The following is a 21,767-nucleotide window of genomic DNA, read 5'->3' on the forward strand; positions in this document are numbered from 1 at the left end:
TGTGCACACTAGGACAATAAAAAAGGACAAAAATAATCTCTAAAAACTCTGTGTTCTCTTCACTGAAGCTCCCAACTCTCCTTGTTTTCAGTTTGCAAGGGAAAAAAACAGTGAATAACTCAGGATGCCACAAGACTGACCAAGGCTGGGAGGAGCCAGTGGCAGATTTTGGGATCAATCTACAATGCACAAGGTTCATGCAAAGGAAACCTCTCACCTGGCTGCAGGAGGCAGATTTCAGTCCCCTAACCATGGGGCCAAGCTTGAACTCCAGATTAATTTATGGCACCACCTTTCTGCTTAAAAAAAAATATAAATTGTATGGAGTTTCATGCAAAAAAAAAAAAAAAGCTGTGCCCCCACAGTGCTGACCTGCAGGGATTGGCAGCTTACACAGCCCACAGTGGGAAGGGAAAATCCCCAAAATCAGCTCATGACTTCTGGTTTGCAGCTAGGAGAGGGAGTGAAGCTAGCCCTGAGCTCAGGCTGTGAGGAGGTACCTGGCTCCCTGCCCAAAACATCCCTTCCTTCTTCTGAGGCCCCTCCAGCTCCACATGGCTAAAAAAGGAGTTGGAAAATGTCCTGGAAGCACAAAATGCTGTATCTCTGCATCTCTCCCCCTCTTCCTGCAGGGAGCAGCTCTAGGTGAGCTCTGGAGGAGTTTTCACACAGTCCTTGTCCCCAAAAGTGTGGAATTAATGACTATTCCTGGCACTTTCCGTGTGAACTGTGAACTCCAGGTGTCAGGTTGTACCACAGCCCCTGCAGCTCTGAGGAGCTCCAGGCTCTGAAGAAAAACATTGAATTTCTCTTCACCTCGTGCTGGTGCCACAGGAGCTGAGCTGGCAGCTGGGAATGTTTCCTCCTGAACCTGGCACTGTTGTGAACAAAATATTTCCCCATTATTACTAAAAATGGCAACAACAACAACAACAAAAAAAAAGGGCACTATTTGCACTGCAAGAGGGGTTTTGTTGGGGTTTGGGGTTTTTTGTGAGGTCTTTTTCTGTCTGGAATTGTCATAGCACAGGGAACAAAGGCTCTACAGCAGCTCCATCAGCTCTGCTCCAACATCCCGAGGATAGAGGGGGCAAAATAATCCCTTCCACCTTTATCTCATGGTGCTGAGTAAGAACCCAAAATGATCCTTTTTATTTTCATCTTGTGGTACTGATTAAGAACCCAAAATTGTCCCTTCTATCCTCATCTCATGGTGCTGATTAAGAACCAAAATGACCCAATTTAAAAACCCAAAATTATTCTTTTTATCTTTATCTCATGGTGCTGATTAAGAACTCAAAATGATCCTTTTTATCTTCATCTTGTGGTGATGATTAAGGACCCGAAATAATCCTTTTGAGAACCCAAAATGATCCTTTTTAAGAACCCCAAATGATCATTTTTATCTTCATCTCATGGTGCTGATTAAGGACCCAAAATGATCCTTTGTAAGAACCCAAAATTATCCTTTTTGTCTTCACCTCATGGTGCTGATTAAGGATCCAAAATGGTCCCTTCTACCTTTATCTCATGGTACTGATTAAGGACCCAAAATGATCCTTTTTGAGAACCCAAAATGATCCTTTTTAAGAACCCAAAATGATCCTTTTTATCTTCATCTCACGGCGCTGATTAAGAACCCAAAATGGCCATTTCTGTGCCAATCCTGAATATCTGACACAGATTCACTGGGTGAGGAATGAAAAGCTTCTATCCCACATTCCCACCTGGAGAATTCCAAGGCAAACCCTTCTCCTTCCCCAGCCCCCCGTCCCTGCAGGAGCTCCTGATTTTGGGACCAGTGGAGGGGAAGCAGTTACATAAATGCTGCAGGAACTGAGGGGGAGAGTGAATGTCAAAGCTTGCTGGAACATGAACCCGGGAGCCTTGTGGATTCAGCCTCCAACATCCATCAAACATGATTAATTTTAATGTCACAACATTTTAATGTCAATTACTTTTAATGTCACAGCTTCCTATTTACTACCACTGCCACATTCCCCAGTCCATCAGAGATTCCCCCAAAGAACTTTTAAGATCAAATAAATAAACAATTCAGGATAAATGTTACAAACAAGCAGGAGCCTCCCTGCTTTTTGGAATTTATTCCAAAGGAATTGAGAGATGGAGCATCTGAGGCTTTCACTTCTAAGGCCAAATTACTACTTAGTAAAAATTCTCTTCTGCTCTTTTTTCTGCTTATAAATTTGGCAAATTCCAGATACCAGGAGATGTGGCTTGATATTATTTGCATTAGACAAGGATATATTTTATTTAGGTGCTGCATAAAGAATAACAGAGTTGTGAAAGTGGCATCTTAAATTTTGTGTGCAAAAAGAGACACCAGGCAAATTAAGACCGATGAAGAAACTCATAAAAGAGAATTTGAGACTTAAAATCTTTAGGCTATCAAATAGCTGAGGGGGGAAAAAAACCAGCTGAAGGTTTGGGGTTTTTTTTTTTGTTTTTTTTTTTTTTTTTTTTTTTTTTTTTTTTGCAGTGCAACTCCTCACAATTTCAAACCCATTTAGCAGCCTGGACTTGCATTCCAGTTCCTCTGGCTTTATGTTTTTTTTTCTGAACTTCTGTTTGCTAAATGTTATTTTAAATAGCTGGTGAGGCTGACAAAGCCTCAAACTCCCTGGGGTTTCTCACGAGAACAAAAGCAGCCTTGTGGATATCTTTAGAACAAATTATAAGACTGAGGAGAAGTCAGGCCTCTAATATGAAACTGAGATGGGCCACACAAGATATTTGAACAGACAAACTGAAGTAAAACAGGAAAGTGAGTCAGACACCTGCCTGGCTGTTTTTAGAGGCCAAGAACTGGCTTGGTGCAGTCATTAAAATAAATTTCTGTACCTATATTTGCATTTAATGGTGATGCATGAAGCAGCTTTATCTCAGAACAGGATTTTAAGCCCATAACAGTTCAATGGGGCAGTTCCACCAATTTGTCTCAACCAGTAATCAAACTCCAAAAATGAAATGCTCCATTTAGCAACAGATCTGTCAGAACAAAACAGGTGATTTTGATGGAGTTTCAGCATTTTTTAGTACAGCAGAGGCCACACAACATCACCGCAGTGTTTGCAGCTCACACCTGCAGTTCCAGCAGCAGCTTTTCCTGTGAAACTGCCCCGAAATTCGGTTTCTGTCCTGCATTTGCCAAACTTCCATAGCAGAGCTGCAGGCCTGGAGTTCCCCTCCGGAGGGCTCTGCACGGGCAGCAGGGGCTGTCCTGCTCCCGGGGAGGCTGAGCACCAACCAGCCTCACTTGTCAGATGCTGTTAAGATCCAGGGCTCATTAAGAAGCAGGGCTGGAATTTCCATGACTCAATGAGTTTAGATTCCCTGAAAAGAAGGAGGATTATCCCAGCACTCTCCATCTGGGCTGGGTGTGACACAGCCCTGTGCTCAGCTGGACTCTTAGCCAGGGAGATTTACTGAGCAGGTAAAGCAAGAGGTGGCAGACAGCACGATGTGACAGAACTGTGTGTGTGACAGCAAACACAGCCTGGGGTCACCCCAGCCTCCAGAGCTCCCATCCCTGAGCTGCTGAGAGCAGCTGGGCTGTGACAGGGACCTCACCCTGACCCAGACTAAGCAAAGGCTCTCCAGCTCCTAAACAAAGCCCCACACTCTGATTATTTACACATTTCTTCTGTCCCGAGCAGGCAGAGCCAGAGAGCGTGGCTGGGAGGCTGCAGGGAGATGTGGGAGGGCAGATCTCCACCCCAGCTCCACTAAACTCTCCCAAAGCCAGAGCTCAACTCCCTCAAAAGGTTCCTCATTGTTTTTGTTTCAACTCCTCCATCACTCTGAAAAAAACCTCTTTTCTTTATCACAGCCAACATCAGATCCACCCAAATCCAGCAGGTCAGATCTATAAACTCAGCCAGTGTCTGTAGTTTTTATTTGCACTCAGATGTGAATATGGAACATGAAAATCTCAGTCAGCTCCAGTTTCCTCCCCAGTTTGGTTCCCTTTTCCCCATGGCAAGCTGAGTCCATCCCATCAAGGCTAAAAAGCGTCCCAGCTTTTATTCCGAGCACTCAGTCCTTAAAATCCTTTAGAAGATGGACTTGGAATTAAATAAAATAGTATCAGCAAAAACTGAAATATTTTCCTCTCCCACAATAGAAGAGCAGCAGGAGGAAAACTTGACTTGCAGTTTTAAAAACTGATTTTAAACCTTTTAAATATTCCCATTTTTCCTTTCTGGAGATTCCCAGTCCTACAGGACAGGAGTTGTTTCCAAACTGCCCTCATGGGTGGCATTGGGCAGAAGATTTGATGCTGCCAAGCATTGACAAAGGCAGAACTGGACTCATTTTTCTCAGGAATTAAGGAAATTATACCAAGAAATGGAACATCCAGTTGCTGGAAAACAAATTCTAAATGCTTAATTTCTGTTCAGAAGTATATTTCTGTCTATTGAGCCTACCCAGAAAGCTCAATCAGGAGTGAAATTAGATTTATTTCTTCCAGAATATCAATACATGCTTCTGCCCAGCTGCCTAATAATCAGCAATAAATTTCCCATATTAATATGTGATTCCACTTATGGATTTTCTTCCACCTCCACCTGATACTGGATTATTTCAGAGTGAAGCCATCACTAAATCAACCTCTGCTCCCCCTAATGCTGGAGTTCCTGGTTCCTTATCCCCATGTTTTCTGTCAGGCAGGACCTGAATCCATGGAAGAGAAGTGAAATTCTCATCAGGCTGCCCAGAGAGTTTCCTGATGGAGCTGGGAGAGCTCACAGAGCTGGACTGGGGCAGGAATCACTGAGACAAGCCTGGGGAGCCACAGGAGGAGGAATTCTGACTAAATTAGTGTACTGCCTTTTGCTGATGGGGAAAACAAGCTGAGGAAAAATCAGATTTCTAATTTTTTACCATGTTGCACTGTTTTTCCCTCAAACCTGCTCCTGTTAATAACTGGAAACAGAATAACAGGTGAAGTGTCTTAAATAACAAGCTAACAGCCCAAGTGGATATTTAAATAACCAGAAACAAGCTAACAGCTGAGTGCTATATTTTAAATAACTGGAAACAAGTTAACAGGCAAAGTGAGTCTCTTAAATGACTAGAAACAAGATAAGATGCTAAGGAATATTTTAAATAACTGGAAACCAGCTAACAGGCTAAATGAGTATATTAAGTAACTAGAAATAAGATAACAGGCTAAGGAATATTTTTAATAACTGGAAACTAGCTAACAGCCAAAGTGAGTATCTTAAATAATCGGGAACAAGCTAACAGCCAAAGTGATATATTTTTAAAAACTGGGAACAAGATGCTAAGGAATATTTAAAATAAGTGGGAACAAGCTAGCAGTCTGAGTATCTTAAGTAACTAGAAATAACAGGCTAAGGAATATTTTTAATTGCTGGAAACTGGCTAATAGGCAAAGTGAATTTTTTTTAATAACTAGAAACAAGCTAACAACTTAAGTAAATATTTTTAATAACTGGAAACTAGCTAGCAGACAAAGTGAATATTTTAAATAACTGGAAACCAGCTACCATTGCAAGTGGGCATCTCAAATAGCAGAAAAGCAGCAGGTGCCCAGCCCTGAGTGTGCCTGTTCTGCACCACATCCTCTCAGGACACAGCTCTGATGTGTGAGTTAACATCCCTGGTTGCTCTTCTTGCTGCATCTGGGGTGACAGGAATCCCTCATTCCCTGTTTCCAGCCTGCATTGACTGCATTGACTCTCTTGTGCTCCTCCAGCCCAGCCAGCTCAGCAGAAAGCAGCTTCATCACACTGGAAATTGGTTGTTAGTTTTGCTTAGTAGAGAAGGGATAAAAAAATAAAATAAAAACAATCAAATAGCTCCACACTGACCAGACTGTCCCAGTCTCCATGTGATCCTCATTAACATCCAGAAACAACCCCAGAGTGTCTGCCAGGCAATATCTGACATTTATACAGAGCAGGCCAGAGGAGCTGTGCCCAGCTGCAGGGTCCTGATTGCTCCAGAGGGATTTTGGGGGGCTGAAGGCACCTGGAGCAGGCAGGACAGGGAGGCCTGAGCAGGGTTTGGGTTGTGCTGAGGCCAATTCCCCTGCTCAGAGCTGATCCTGCAGCATCCAAACTGCTCTGGGGGGTGCAAGGGGGGGAGTGTTTGCTCAGAAATGTTTTATTCAGGCTGTTTATCCTCAAAAGAGCGTTTTCCTTTTAGATTAAATTATCTGGACTCTGTTTATTCTAAACACAGGAGACAGGACTCAAGCATTTCCTCTTTTAGGAAGTATGGTTGAGTGTATTTCCTACAAAATTTATAAAGAATTCAGGCAAGGGCTTGTGTGGCTCCTTAAGATTTCAAACTCTTCTTCCCTAAATGCTGAAAGAGCTTCCCCTGTCAGGGCACAGCTCCATCCCAGTGACACAAAATACAAATGCAAGCAGACAGCAGCTATAAGCTCTTTGGAAAGGGCAGCCTGATAAAAACCATAATCAAATTATTTACCAATACTCCCCATTTTGTCTCAAGACAAAATTCCATTATATAATGAGATATTTCCCTTTTTAAAAAATTTTTACAGCTGGGGAAGCCATGGCTCTAAAAGGACTTGTTAGAATCACCTCCTGGGACTGGAGGTGAGATGAGTTTATCAATAGAGCTGAAATTTAGCAGTGCAAATTTTCATTCCAGCAGATGACAGAGTCACCACTGGAACTGGAAGAAGAACCACAGATTTCTGTCTTCCCGTCTCATGTCCTTATAAAGAACTCTGAGATTTTTGCTACAAAGAGACCATATTTAAATTCGATTTCCAATGCTTTAGGCACCCCTGATCCTGCAGGAGGTCTGAGGGAAGCTCGAGAGAAGTGTCCTGCTCAGTTTTCCAGGACACCTGAACTCCAGATCCTGCTCAGAGCTCCTCTGCCCACCAGGAATTCTGCCTGAACACCCAGAGCACAGCCCAGGCCCGATGCTCCAGGACCTTCCATCTCTCCCAGAACATTTCCCTGGAATGTTCCTCTGTTTGCAGCACTCCTGGATCAGAGAGGGCAGGGGGAGATGAGCAGTGGCTGCTGCTCAGAGGCTGCAGGAATAACATTTCTCTGCTCCATGCAGCCCTGCCTGCTGCTCAGGCACTCTCATCATCATTACCTGCTCAATTAGTGCTGTTGGAATGCATGGCTGGCACTAGGACTGCCCATCCTGCTGCTCCACCAGCTCCCTCCACCAGGGGAATTCTTCCTGGTTTATTTTTAATTCTGCCTCATAATCAGGCCCTAATTTTATGCACATTTGGCTCAGGATATTTTTTCTTTCTTCTACATTGTCAGTCTGCTTGTCACATCCTTGCTGAAGGGGATTCCTCACTCTGAGTCCTTCTCTTGCTAGGGTAGGATGGCCTCTTTTGCTTGAGGATTATAGGCTCTGACAGTGCTGACACAGAAAAATAAAACCCCAGAATGATTTCAAACCATGAGCAGGGCTGTTTCCTCCAGAGCAGGAACACAGAGCTGCTCCTGCCCTTTCCTCCCAGAACCCAGACCCAGCCTAAACCCAGCTCCTTCTCCTCACCCAGAGCAATCCCAGACCCTCTGACAGCCTCTCCCTCACTTGCTGATAAGATTATCAGCTTTAGTAACAAGGAGACCACACACAGTGTCCCCTCCATGAACTAAAGCTGGCAGTGTCACAGCAGAAGTTACAACAAAGCTGGGACATTAAATCAGCAAGAGAAAAAGAGAACTGGATATCCTCAAAGCAAGAACATCACAAACCTCCTAAAACATCACAAACCTCCTAAATCCAGGGCAATCAGCTCTCAGAGCCAGGCACATCTTACTTCCAGGTAAAAGTAGAATCTTTTCTAGGAGAGAGTTTTGAGTAAGCTCTGTTCCAATCTCCACACACATATTTTAGTAACACAGAATTTATTTGCTTTTTAGCCTTTGGAGTTTTTTTCCCCCCTCTATTCTGCTTTTACAAGATGGTCATAAAAAATGAAGCAACATTTAAATCAGCAACAGGGGTGGATGAGCATTGCTAATTCCTGCCTGAATCAGCTCCCTCCTCACAGGAACTGGAAATTAATTTGCCTCCCATGAGCTGAAGTTGTTCCTGAGCTCAACTTGCTAAACCAGGAGCTTTCAGTGTGGAGAGATGACAGAGACACTGCAAGAATCAGAGAACCCCAGTCCCCATGAGAAGCCTCTAAAAGGCCCAAAGCCCCAAGAGAAGATGAGCACAGAGAGTTAAAAGAGCTCCAGCACACTCCCAGCCTGTCTCATCAGCACCAAGGCTGCCAGCAGCTATTGGAGCTGCTGTTTTTTCTGGCCAGGCTGGGTTTTCCACTCTGCAGAAAAAGAAATATTGAGAGGACAACCCCGAGGCCAGGAACTGGAAGGAAAAGCTCCAGCCAGCAGCAAAGGGATGCTGCACACATGGGTTTGCATCACAAGAGAGGCTCTGAGCCTGCTCTGGGATGGAAGGCAGGCAGCAGTGGCACTGGAAGGGAAAGGTTCCTGCATATGTCATGTGCCATTGCAAAGTGATAAAAAGGATTTGCATTCTCCTCGGGGAAGGCAAATTTTATTGGTCAAAATAAAGGATATCCATCTGCCCAGCACAGCCTCCATCAGGTGATGGTAAAAAAGGGTGTGAAAGCACAGTGGGAGATCACTCGTAGCAAACAGTTTTATATTCACTTAATATTCACTGGGGTGGGATAGAACGTGCCCTGCACCACTGTTCTAACCCTGAAAACCAGGCTGTGCTTTATCAGAGCTTTGGTGAACAAAGAGCAATCCCCAGCAGTGCTCAGAAAACCACTAACAAGGCAGGGAAATGTCAATATTGCCTAACTGGCTAGTTAAAACCATTCTGCATGCATGAATAATCAGCTTTTGTTATCAGCTTTGTTTTTTCCCTCTGCCTGTTTTTTGCTTAAAGGTGTTTGTCAGGAGGAAGGGAAGGAAGTAAAGAATTTATTTAAGCTAGATGTCTTCATTTCCCAGCTTTTCTGCAGGAATTTCTGCTCTGGAATGACACAGAGAGATGCTAACCAGGTGCCTGGCTTGTTTGGTCAGCAGACAAAACCAGGTTTAAGCCTGGTTAAAATGTAGAGTTTCCATGCAAACCTGTGAGGCTGCAGGGTTTTATTGTTTGGACAGCAGATAAAACCAGGTTTAAGCATGGTTAAAATGTAGGGTTTCCATGCAAACCTGTGAGGCTGCAGGGTTTTATTGTTTGGACAGCAGATAAAACCAGGTTTAAGCATGGTTAAAATGTAGGTTTTCCATGCAAACCTGTGAGGCTGCAGGGTTTTAAGGAACAGTGCAAACAGGCAAAGAAACAATCCCTGCCTCAGAGCACGTAAAATCCAGAAAAATATCACCCGAAATTCTTCTGGCGGGTGCAACAAAGCCAAATTTCCTCCATTCAGCCTGATTTTGGCTTCTCCTGTGGAGGGTATGGAGAGGAGAGGACGCCTGCGACAACCCCGCAGCCTCCGCCGCATTTGGAGCCTTTTCCTAATGGGAATGCATTCCTTGCTGCCCCACAATGGGACACACGCCCAGGGCGCTGCTCAATAGGAAAAAAGCGAGCCCAAGTCATTAGAGGAAGAAGCTTTGAGTAATTCAGCATCGTTATCTGCAGAGCAGAGCAGCCCAGGAGTTTCCAGTCTCCCTCCTAGCAGGTCACACAGGGCCTGAATGAAGTGACAGCTGCAGAATTGTGGTTTTTGTTGGCTCCAGGGGTAGCCTGGGGCTAAGAGGAAGGAGCTGACAAAGCCAGAAAAGCCGGGATGCATTTGGCACAGCGCGGGAAGCCTCTTCCCCCATTACACCAGGTGGAACAGCCTGGCTGGGCTCTCAGCCCCGTTTCTGCAGCGATTTCTGAGCACTCTGCAGCTCAGGAGGGAAAGGCTGAGTGCTCTCCCTCTGCAGAACCAGCACAGAGCTGTCAGACCCAGCATTTTCAGTTCTCCAGTGCATCCCTAAAACTTGGGATGGTTAAAGAACGCTTCCTTTGGTGTGACCCAGCTCGGGTGTCCCCACAGTCGTAAATTCCAGAGTAAATCCTTTATAACACTGGAAAAGGAGACACTCAAAACGAGCAGGCACTTAAAGATGGAGCCTGAATCACTAAACCATGAATCACTGGCAAAATCCAGGCTGGAACCTCAACATCCTGAATGCTTCTTTGACCAGAAGACAGTCACCACTGCTTCAAATCCCCTTTTGAATAGAAAAAAAAATATATATAATCATGGCATTTGTCAACACAAAAGCTCTGCTTTGTCTGGCTGAAACTCCCTTTGTCTCCAAGCAAGAGCTTGAAACAATGGAAGGGAGGAGAGGTTTTGCCCAGAGCAGAGACCACAGACAGAGCTGCACTGTGGGAACATCTCCGTGGCATTGGATGGATTCAAACAGCTCCTTCTGTGGGATTCTGGGGCTCCTGGGGGAGCAGCACCAAACTGTCCCCAAATGCCACCTCAGGGACACTCAGCCCTGAGCTGGCACCGACCTCAGCCAGGCAGCCAAACAGAAAATGCCACAGAAGGGTCAGAGCTGATGAGCAGGAATCCTTTGGATCCTCCACACAAGCACGATGTCAAATTGCTCAGGTGGAACTGAGCTTCTGAACTCCACTGACAAAAGATTTGTGGTCTGCTCTGTGCTCAAGTGACAAATAGCCCATGTTGGAGTGTCACAGCAGCACCCACCCTACAAAGACTCGCTGGTTTTCCTGGCAGGGAGGGATGGAGCTGGCACAGGTGGCTCCCAGTGACACCCAGCACAGACCTGAGCAAAGAAAAGCCACACTCAAACAGCAACAGGGATGAAGGCAGTGAGAAGCAATCACAGAACATCACTCAGCCAGGTCACTGATAAATATAATTTCTGCTTTAAAAGCTTCTCAGTCACCACATAAAGCTAAATTTCATTTGCTGCTGCTTTGGAAATGTTCAGGTCTAGAGTCCTGAATTAACTCAGATTCTTCAAATCTGGCTCTGAACACCACACCAGCTTTGCTGCTCATCCATTTGCACAATGCACAAACAGTAAATAAACAACAATGCAATATACAATTAGTAAATAAACATCAATACAATATACAAATGGTAAATAAACATGAATACAGTACCCAAATGGTAAATACACATCAGCACAGTATAAAATCCCCTTTTTGCAGAGCTCTCTGAAGCAAACGAAGCAGAGCTGCCAACACCCCCACACTCAGCAGAGCCTCATGGCCCAGTGCAGCATCACTGGGGGACTGAGGCTTCACTGAGAGTGACTGAAAGCTCAGACACCATTTTAAGCTGTTTTTATGCTCCAGGAGTTCCAAGTGAAGCTACCAGAGATGTCTGGAAGTCAGGCAGTGCTCCTGCTTTGTTTTTTGAGGGTGCAGCAACCTGGACCAAATTCTGTGCACCAAATCCTGGATTTGGTGTCCTTGGAAGTCATTCAAGCTCCCCAAGGAGATTTTTGTGTCCCCAGGCAAAACTCACAGCACCAAATCCTGAGTTTGGTGTCCCTGGGAACCACTCAAGCTCCCCCAGCAGATTTTTTGTGTTCCTGGGCCAAAGTCCCAGCACTAAATCCTGGGTTTGGTGTCCCTGGAGTCCCTCAGGCTTCTCCAACAGATTTTTTGTGTGCCCAGGCAAAACTCCCTGCAGCAAATCCTGGGTTTGGTGTCCCTGGAGCCAGCCAACCTCCCCCAGCAGATTCCTGTGTCCCATTTTGAACTCCTGAGCACGTTGATGTCTCAGGAGGGGCAGGGAGGTTCAGCAGCCTGATGCTGCTGCTCTGAAATGACTGCTAGTGCCAGCCAGTGCCTGGGGAGGATGAAGCAATTTCCTCAATCTTGCTCAACAAGGCAGGATCCAGCAGGATTCCCAGACACCAGCCTGCAGCTCACTCCAGCAGAGTCACTCTGGAATTACCCAGCCACAGCCCAGCTCCAAATCTGCCTCTGCACCTCTGCCTGCAGAGCTTGGAGAAATGCTGCTTTGTTCAGGAAAAGGGGAAAGGAAAAAAAAAAAAAGAGAAAAAAAAAAAAAAAAGCCCTGATGTTGGTGAACGTGGCTCCTTTTTTTTTTCCTCTTGTCCCTGGAATTGTGATTGGAAATAATTGGAAGTGTCACTGGAAGTAATCAGAAGTGACAGTCCCTGGGCTACAAGGCTTTTGCTTCAAGTCTAACGATCCCCCCGCAAAACAAAACCTAAATTTAAACAATGAAGTCATAAAGTGATTTGCCTTCAAGGTTGAAAACCCTGCATTTTTTTTTAAATAAAAAAAAATAAAGAAGTGCCTAGCTCTGGTTCAGTTCAATATTCCAGGCTTGCTGTGTTAGATGGAAGCACAAAACACACACAAAGACACCCTGTGATTTCTGGCCCTACCTGGCCAATAAAGGTCCATCTCTATATTAAACATTCCTGTGACCTTTGAAATTCTGTCACATCTTTAAGGAAAAACACAGTCTGAGAAATCTGAGCTCTGAGACTTATCCAGCATCCATCTCAAATATTCCAAATACTGGAAAACCACCTAATTCCAATATTTTGCTGAAGCACAAAGGGAATGGAATGGAGTTTTGGTTTTTGGGTTGTTTTTTTTTTTTACATTTCTGCAAAGGCCTCCTAACAGGCCATCCAGACACTTAAGGAAAGAATCTTTTCAAAAGACCTCACAGCCACAATATACTCCATGTATTTACCAGACAGAAAAACTAATTTTCCTGTTTTCACCTGCAGCATGAGGTAATTCAGAGACCCAGCACACAGAGCTCAGGATTTCCTCTCTGTGAGGTTTCTCTGAGAGCCCAGCACCACTTCACACCACAAATGCAGTTTCTTAGCACAGTGCTACCAAAAAGCCATTTATATGTGATAAATATCTTATTGGAAAATTAAAATAAGTCTCTCCAGGTGGCAGATGAAGGATTCAACTGTTTGTTGATGATCTGCACACCACTGCTGTGCCCACATTTGGGGATGCACCAGGAGGAAAATGGCTTTAAGTCAGAAGTGCAGAGGTTTTTGCTGTGTTCCAGTCAGTGTGTCTGAGTTTCCTCCTCTCTCAGATGTGCTTTAAATGTCCTCTGTGCAATTTGGCCCTGCTGGAGTGAATAAAAACTTTCTGAGTGACCCTTGCCAGCAGAGCAGAGCTGGGGCAGCCCAAGCCCAGCCTGGCCATCCCTTGCCTCTAACCCTGTACGCTCCATTTCAGAGCAGCTCCTCCTGCCAGGCACTGGCACAAACACACCCCAATCCTCACTGACCTTTTCCCTCCACAGGCAATTCAACTGCAGGCACCAAGCTGAACTCCAACCTTTCCACCCAGCCTCGTGTTCCTGACACAAAAAAAAGTAAATAATAATAAAAAAAAATGGTGGCAGCTCTCCAGGAGGAGAGAGAGGCTGGGAGTGAGCAGTGATGAGTATTGATCACTGTGGGACAGCAAATCTGACACTGTGGGGCTGGGACTGGGAATTCTGAGTTAAACATTTGCCTTTTTCAGCTGCCAAATGATTTCCTGGAGAAAGGGAAGGAGCAGATGAGGACAGGATGGATTTTGTGGCCTTCTGTCACACCCAGCACCTTGGAGCTGCTCTGTTCCCTTTACAACTTGCAGCAAAGAAGAGACAGAGCCCATTAAATAAACCCAGGTGCCAAGGTGTGGCTGAGGAGAGCCTGGCTTGGTGCCCATCCCCCTTTTGTGGGACTGGGATATTTCTGGGAAGCAGGAGCAGCTTTATTCTGGTTGATAACCCAGAGCAGAGCTCCAGGCTCCTGTTACACTCACCTTCCCTGCACTCTGGCCAAGCAAACCCATTTTCCCTAGGCTGGTAGAGGTGGCTGTCACTGCCCCAGGGGTGCTGAGGGAAGGACAGAGCCCAGGAGATGAAGCAGCTGGAATCCAGCCTGGTGCCTGCTGACTCCTCACACATTTTCCATTGTTGTTCCTGCATCCTGCACTGTCCTGTCATTTGGGGCTTTATTCACAGACCTCCCTGACCTGGCTTCACCCTTGACTTTTTGCTGGGCTGCTTCTGTAAACCAAGCTTTTCTAAAAACAGATGAAGACACAGCTTTGGGGGAAAAAAAAGACCCAACAAAAAAAAACCCAACCAAAACAGACCCATTCATCTTTTCAACAAGCTCCCTCTGCACCCAGAGCAGCCTCTCCTGCAGCACACAAGATGTGCACAGTAAAACTCATCTGGAGGCACAAACACTGCCTGCAGCCTGGGCTAGCACAGGGCATTGCTTAATTAGAAAATTGAGGTGTATTTGGATTAAAACTGTGAAAAAGGAAAGCAGCTTGCAGCACCTCACTGTATTGCTGCCACACAGTTTTTAGCCCAGTGTAACAACAAATAAAGATTTTTCAAAGACGTGTAAGACTGGCAGAGGGACTGCTGACATCTCTTTCCAGTTCTGAAAGCAAATCCCAGACTGCAAACATGTGAATCCCCTACAAAACCCTGTGTTTGCCTGGAGGAGAACAGGGCAATTTGCTGTGATCCTGAGGATAAACACCAGCAGATCTCCGTGCCACTTGTGCAATGACATTTCTGGGAAGGAGCTCGTGCTGCTCTTACACAAAATATCCTTCTGAAGTGGGCCAGCCCTCCCCAAAATACAAACCTCTAATTCTACACGGAGGAGACAAGGTCAGGGGGGTACAAAGGCAGAACACCACTTGTTTTCCATGGGAAATTCAGAAAAGTTGTCTTTCCTCAGGCTCTACTTCACATAAAAATGAATTCTTCTCCACAGTTTTGGCATGCTGCTTTTCCTCACTCTGGCAGGTTACTCTTTTCTCTCTCATGATAAAATGGAAAAAGCATAAAGGATTTAAAAAAACCCTCCAAAATAAACTTTTTTTTTTGTTTTTAAATGTTAAAAATCCCAACTATTTCATATAAAACAAAGCAGCACTAGAGAAAAACAGGCAATTTATCATCAAGTGTCTCAACAGCAAATATTTGATGCAAACCATCCCTGGCTTTGGAAGAATTGGAGTGTCTCACCAGGAGTGTTAACCCTGATATTCTGCCAGAGAGCAACTCAATTGTGTTTGGCTTCCTTAAATTCCCCCTGGAGTGCCAAACAGATCCTCTGCTTTCCTTTATTCCCTTTCCTCAGGTATACCCAGAGCAGTGTTCTAACAAAAACTTGGAATTAAATCCACACTCCTCTAACAGCTTGAATGTCTCACACAGTTGATGTTTTGTTGTCTGCACTTGGAATTGGAGATGAATTATTATCAATTCCATGAAGCTGTCCTGGGGAGAGCAGTCCTTTTTTAAAGCTAAATTCACCACCAAGCTCCCTGCATTCCTTCAGGAGCCAGTGGCAAAGGGGAGGTGATATCAAGACATAAAAATCACCCACAAAACTGCTTTTCCCAGCTGCAGGTTGGTTTTCCACACTACTCCTGACCCAAGGTTTGTGCTAAATGTTATAAAAAAATGAGGCAAAGCCCTTGTCCCACCAACCTTCAACACCATGGAACAGTCAAAGGCAAGAGAAGGAGACAAAGAAAACTGGAAAAGAGCAAATATATTATTTGTTTTAGTTATCACTGAGAAATTCTGGAAATATTTGGAAAATCAGCATGAATAGAGATACATAACCTTTGTTTTAACCTGAAAACTGTCTCCTTTGGTTTCTACTATTTCTGGGAAATCAGCAGGAATTGAGGTCCACAAGCTTTTTTTTAAGGAATCTGAAAATCCTCCATTGGTTTTTTACTACTACTGGAAAATCAGCAAGAATTAAGGTCCACAAGCTTTGTTTTAAGCAACCTGAAAACTGTCTCCTTTGGTTTTTCCTCCTGGAAAATCAGCAGAAGCAGAGATCCAAAAGTTTTATTTTAAACTCTCCTTTGTTTTTTGTTTTTTTACTGCTTCTGGAAAATCAGCAAGAATTAAGGTCCACAAGCTTTGTTTTAAGGAACGTGAAATCTGTCTTCTCTGGTTTCTGGGAAATAAAGAACCACAAGCTTTGTTTTAAGGAATCTGAAATGTCTCCTTGGTTTTTTCCTCCTGGAAAATCAGCAGAAGCAGAGATCCAAAAGCTTTATTTTAAGCATCCTGAAAACTATCCTTTTTTTTATTATTATTTTTTTTACTGCTTCTGGAAAATCAGCAAGAATTAAGGTCCACAAGCTTTGTTTTAAGGAATCTGAAATGTCTCCTCTGGTTTCCACTGCTCCCAGCAGCACATCCCACTAAATCCACAATTCCCAGCGCTGAGAGCAGGGGGCACTGCTTTAAAAATCAGATTTTGCAGTGGGTTCTGCTTGGCTGTGGCACAGGACAGAAGGGTTTGGGGAGCAGGAAGCCAAGGACAGGTTTGCTGTGCTCTCAGAGCAGGATTTTCCCGCAGAGCAGAGCACAGCCCCGGGCAGCTCCAGCATCAGCTCGGATTTCCCAGCTACCAGCCCGTGGATACCTGGGCAAATGCTGCTGTCAGAGGCGATTCCTCACTCCAGCAGCCCTGCAAGGAGCTGCTCGATGACCTTTTTGGTGGTGCAGTGAGACAGGAGGAGCTGAGTGCTCAGCACAGAGGCTGCAGCGCCCTGGGACAGCACTGAAAGAGACTCCTCGACCTCAGAGCTTGGAGGGCACGGCTGAGGGTGTGTTGGGTTGATGTGGCCAGAAATGTGAATTCTGTCACAGTGACCCTGATCTCACATTAGCACATATTATCTGCTAATGGGCCATCTTTAAACCAGCTGGGGCAATCATCTTTATCTTTCCCACAGCCCATCCTCCCTCCAGGAGATATCTCCTGTTAATGGCCAGTGAGTCCCAGGGCACGACTGATAAAATTCCATCATCCCACTGGGAGATGCTCCAGCCAGGGGAGGAGCCAAGCCTTTCCTACCCAGATAAAAATTGACATTTTGGACACCAAGGCACCTTCTTTCCACTGGATTCCAGAGGAAAGCCAGACCTTTCCACATCATCCCTGGAGCTTCAGAGGAAACTGCACCTTCTCCAGGAGCACTGCTCCAGCTGAACCACATCTGCCACTGCAGGAGGATGCAGCCACCATTGAATGGGACTGTGCCAACACCCTGACTGACTGACGGGTGTCAGCTTGGATTCTGACTCTGGCAGGGTTTGGGATTGTTCTTTGTAATACTGCATTTCTATTTTAATTTTCCTAGAAAAGAACTGTTATTCCTAATTCCCATATCTTTGCCTGAGAGCCCCTCAGTTTCAAAATTATAATAATAAATTTGGAGGGAGGGGGTTTCCATTCTCCATTTCAAAGAGAAGTTTCTGCCTTTATTGGCAGACACCTGTCCTTCAAACCAGGACAGAGGGGGTTTTGCTCTCAGCACCAGCCCAGATTGACACCTCAGCTCTCACAGCTTGGTCAGATAATCACTGCTGAGGTGGGTTTTGCTGCAGTGGGGTGTGTGACACCTATCACTGCTGGAAAGGGTCTGGAAGGTGGGGAGTGATTTGGGTTGGAGCATCCCCTGCTCTGATCCCCAAAGCCTGCAGCTCCTGCAGGGCACAGCACCCACACCAGCCAACAACTGAGGAGAAAGCACATGAAAGCAGTGACGAAGCCAGGCATGCAAATAATCACCCTGAGAAATGTCTCGATCACCTTTTTCCTTGAATGGAAGGGTAATTAAAATATTCATGGTTGTCTTGGAGTGGGGAAAAGCAGAGATTTCCCACCCCATAAAATTTTAACCAATTCAGGAACATATTTCAATGCAAACATTGGCTACTTCTTTATTGGGTGAAAAATACAACATTATATTATGAATTTTTCCACTCTGAAGTAATGAACCACTTCAAAATTCTGCTTTTCAGGGGTGCAGTGTTACAAAGGGAGTTTGTGACACCTGATTCTCACTCCCAAGTGGTCACAATCCTGTCACACTGGCATGGGCCACCTTCCCCTCCTCATTCCCCTGGCAAAGTGAGCCTGGCCATGCTCTTCTCCACACTCAGCAGAGTCTTTCATCTCGTTTTGTTTAAATAAAGGCTCCTTCAAACAGATTGGCTCCTGTTTCCTGTCTCCTCACACAGCTGCTCGTGTGCCCCAGAGAGGTAAACAGTGCAAAAGACAAGGATTGTGTATATCATCCACATTGGGATGTTTAATGATGAAAACTAAAACTTTCCTCTCAAGGCTTCTCTAAAACATTTTTTTCCACATTAGTCTTCACTTTATCATTTAAAAAAATAACAAAACATCACTGGCAGTTCTGTAGGTTTTTACTGCAGAAAATCCAGGCTTTAGCCAGCAAATCAGACTCCCCAGCCTCCTTGTGTGCAGGAGGATCTAGGAACAGGGAACCACAACATTTCCTTACTTTTCCTAATACTGATGAATGAGGCTGGACAAGGAGCAGAAAGACCAAGTCCTGTGCTGGCAAGGCAGGTGAAGCTCAGGGGGCACTTCAGGGACCAGGAAACAAAATATTGCAGGTTTTGCTCTGGGTTTTGAGGACAATTCTCCCCTCACCAGTGCTTGGGCAGGAGAGGCTGAAAAACCTGACTCCAGGTGAGGGCAGAGTGTCTTTCTTTGGGTATTGCTGTGTTCCTGTCAGAGTGGAGATGCTGAGGATACATTGATAAAACTTGTGTTCTATGGATAAAAGCAGCAAAGGGAAGTTGTTGTTATATTACATACAAATCAACCTTTTGTGTGGCAGCAGCTTGTTCCTTCCACTCCAAATCTTCAATATATTGGGATATTCAGCAGCTGAATAGGATCAAAGACTGCAGTTCCCATTGTCTCCATCAGCAAGGTGAGCAACAAACCCTGCTGTGCCCCCAGTTTCCACAGAGCCACTTGCTGAAGGGCTGAGCAGCCCCTGGCAGGAGCTGAGCTGTTCCTAGCCCTGCTCTCCCACCTCCTGGAGCCTCTTCAAACACTCCCCAGCACAGAGGGGCACAAAAGGCCAGAGCAGATGTGCAGAGTGCTGCCTGCACTGCTGGGATCCTCCAGCACACCCAGAGCCCAGCACTCCCTGCAGAGAAAACCTTTGCTAGCAGCAATGCCCAGAGCAAAAACCTCTTCTCCATTCCTCAGCAGCTGTACAGATGTTGTGTTTGATCACCAAACCTCCCTCTCCAGCCCACATTCCACACCTGGGGGGCTTAAACTGGGCTTTCCCTGCCACAATCCCTTAGAGCTGATCAAAAATCCTGCTGTGCCTGGCACTCAGCTCCTCCAGGGCAGCAGTGACCAGCCCACTTTCTCCCACCTGTGCCCAGGTTCCAGCACTCAGGAGGCCCTGGAAGTGCCAGGCTTTGCCCAGCCAGGGCAGAGCTGGGCTGGAGCCTGGCAGCTCCTCCAGGAGCCCCTTCAGAGCTGCCAACTCTTCTCCCCACAGCCCTCCAGCTTTCCTTCACTCTCCTTTCCTTCCTCTTTTTCCATTCTCTGCTCCTCTCCTCCTCAACAAATCAACCTCTCTTTCTTCTTTCCCTCCTTTCCAGCCTTCTTGCTTTCCCCCCTTCTCGCATCCTTTTCTCCCCCAACTCCTCCCTCCTGCACTCCAACACATCTGTTTCTAATCTCAGCCATCCATTGGAAACAATAACCCCTTTTTATTTTCAAGGTCTGAGCGCCCAACAATTCAACATAGTTACACTAATTTGACACTCTGCCTGAAACAAAGACATTTTATTCATCTTGCTTTGCCCAAGAGGTCCAAGCCCCTCTCTCGTTTATCCCTGAAAAGCACTGCCCTTTTTAAACAACAAACACACATTCCCAAATGAGTCTGTTTGACCACCACTTTTTAAAATTCATCTGGATAATCTCTGGCTGTCAACCTGCTCATAAAGTGACCAGGAAAGGACAGAACTCAAACACCACTGACATTACATTTTCCATAAAAGTTTCCTTGTCACAAACCCCTTTTCTCCAACTCACCAGGAACGAATTTCAGGCACTCGGAGCTGGTGGAAGTTTAATTAAATAAAAACTGAAAAGCCAACGTACCTAAGAAGAGGGCTGGAAATGCAGACATTCCGTCTCCAAGAGGGACTTTTCCTCCCTTTTTCTTCCTCTCTCCCAAGGACGGCAGGCAGACCTGCACAGGATTCAAAGGAACGCCTCTGGAATGCACTGAGTGTAATTGCATCCATGTGCCAGAAAAATCACCAACTTCACTCTTTCTTCCCTCCTATTCATCCCCTGGTCCAGCTTCCATCCAGATCCGGCAGAGCTTTTTTTTTTGGGATCTCTGAGGCTGCAAATTCAGGGCCCTGGGAGTTCCTGGGGGAGAAAAGCAGAGGCAGCACAGCAAGGACTTCACATCCACGGCAGCACAGAACAATTTTGCCTGTCTGGAGAGGAGAGAAGCAGGGGGAAAACACTGAGCTCAATGTTCACCACATGGCTGCCTCCCACTAGAGCCCCTCCCTGCCATCAGCTGGGATTAATAGTGAAGACCAGTCATGTGGGTGAGGTAGAGCTGATTTCCAGCAAGAATACAGATATTTAAAAGAGAAAGAAGAGGATTCCTCCAGTGGTAAAACAGTTAAGTTTGGAGGCAGCAAAAAAATAAAAATCCAGCATGGAAAAAAAAAATCAGATTCGTCACTCAGGGGTTGGAGGGAGACTCTTAGAAAAAGCTCCTCAGGAGGACAAACACACTCCCCTGGATGCTTGAGCTTTGGGGTGTTTTCTGCACTGGAAATTGGAGATTTCAGCCTTGCTGGAACACTTGCTCTGCCTGCTGCGTGGTTTCCTTGTTGTGTTTTTGGGAGAGATAGAAATCCCCTAAAAATGGATTTAATTTCACATCGTAACTGCACTTCAATGATGAAGTCAAAGCCCAGCCAAGCAGAAATTGGTGCCTATGGGGTGCAGGATTTAACTCCCTCCCAAAGGGCACCTTAGGGCACACAGAGAGACTTTTACAGCCCATCCTCAGCTTCACCCTCGTGCAGGGGAACAAGTTTTAAAAATTACTCCATAGAGAAACACCCAGCACATGCAGCAGAAGGGAAATAAAGCAGATTTACCCACCTCGGTGCCTTGGAATACAGAGCAGAAATTCTTCCCCTTAGAACAGTTATGAAAGTGTTTGTAAAGCCTGGAGGAGAGCAGCAAACTGTGGGCAAGGCTGCCAGCCTGTGGTTTGGGACATCACTCTCCAGTTTTCCAAGCTTTCTGTCCTTTCCCTGTGTAACTCCACCCACATACAATTTCTTTATGCTTTCCCCCCAAAAAAATCAGGGATAAAATGCTGCACTGCCCCTCCAGGGATGAAAGCCAGCCCTGTGCAGAGCCAGGAGCTGGACTCTGTGATTCTTTTGGTCACCTTCAGTTCAGGATATTCTATTTTTTATGAAATACAGAAATATTTATGAAGCCCTCAGCGAGAGGAACAACTCTTGGGAGGCTCTGAAGGAGTTTGGTACCTTTGGAGTTCATGGCAGAACTCTGTACGTATTTATGGGAAGACAACAGAGTGCTGCCAAAATCAAGCCCTAGGTTTGGATAGATCCAGGGAGAACAAAAGGATAAAAATCATCCTTCTGCACCCAGTTTCATGAAAGTTTTGTTAGTTTCTCCCAGCCTCAGATGGAGACAAGGACAGCTTGAGCTCTTCCTCCCCAGAACTGATTTTCTCTCTCTCTCATGATGTTTTAAACAAAAAATATAGACTATAGACTACTTTTTTTTTTTTAAAAAAATATAGACTGATTATCCAAATCTAACCTTGGTCAGTGAATATCACAGTTCCCACAGAGCAGCTCTGCCCATCCCACAGAACCAAAT

At 45.4% G+C, this 21,767-nt stretch overlaps 1 protein-coding gene across 3 annotated transcripts in view; it reads right to left on the reverse strand.

The window, feature by feature from the left end:
• Positions 1 to 21,132, reverse strand: part of CLMP (CXADR like membrane protein) — a 46,219-nt gene extending 25,087 nt beyond the window's left edge. The window contains exons 1-2 of one of the 3 annotated variants that reach the window (XM_056509745.1): positions 21,012 to 21,132; positions 19,980 to 20,255 (exon numbers count right to left, since the gene is read on the reverse strand). In XM_056509745.1, coding sequence (XP_056365720.1) covers positions 19,980 to 20,121 — 142 coding nt within the window. In that variant the 5' untranslated portion in view covers positions 20,122 to 20,255; positions 21,012 to 21,132. The other 2 variants (XM_056509744.1, XM_056509746.1) reach the window with 2 other exon arrangements.
• Positions 21,133 to 21,767: the final 635 nt, after the last annotated feature.

Source organism: Oenanthe melanoleuca, chromosome 24, assembly GCF_029582105.1.
Source record: "Oenanthe melanoleuca isolate GR-GAL-2019-014 chromosome 24, OMel1.0, whole genome shotgun sequence".
Classification (NCBI taxonomy): Eukaryota; Metazoa; Chordata; class Aves; order Passeriformes; family Muscicapidae; genus Oenanthe; species Oenanthe melanoleuca.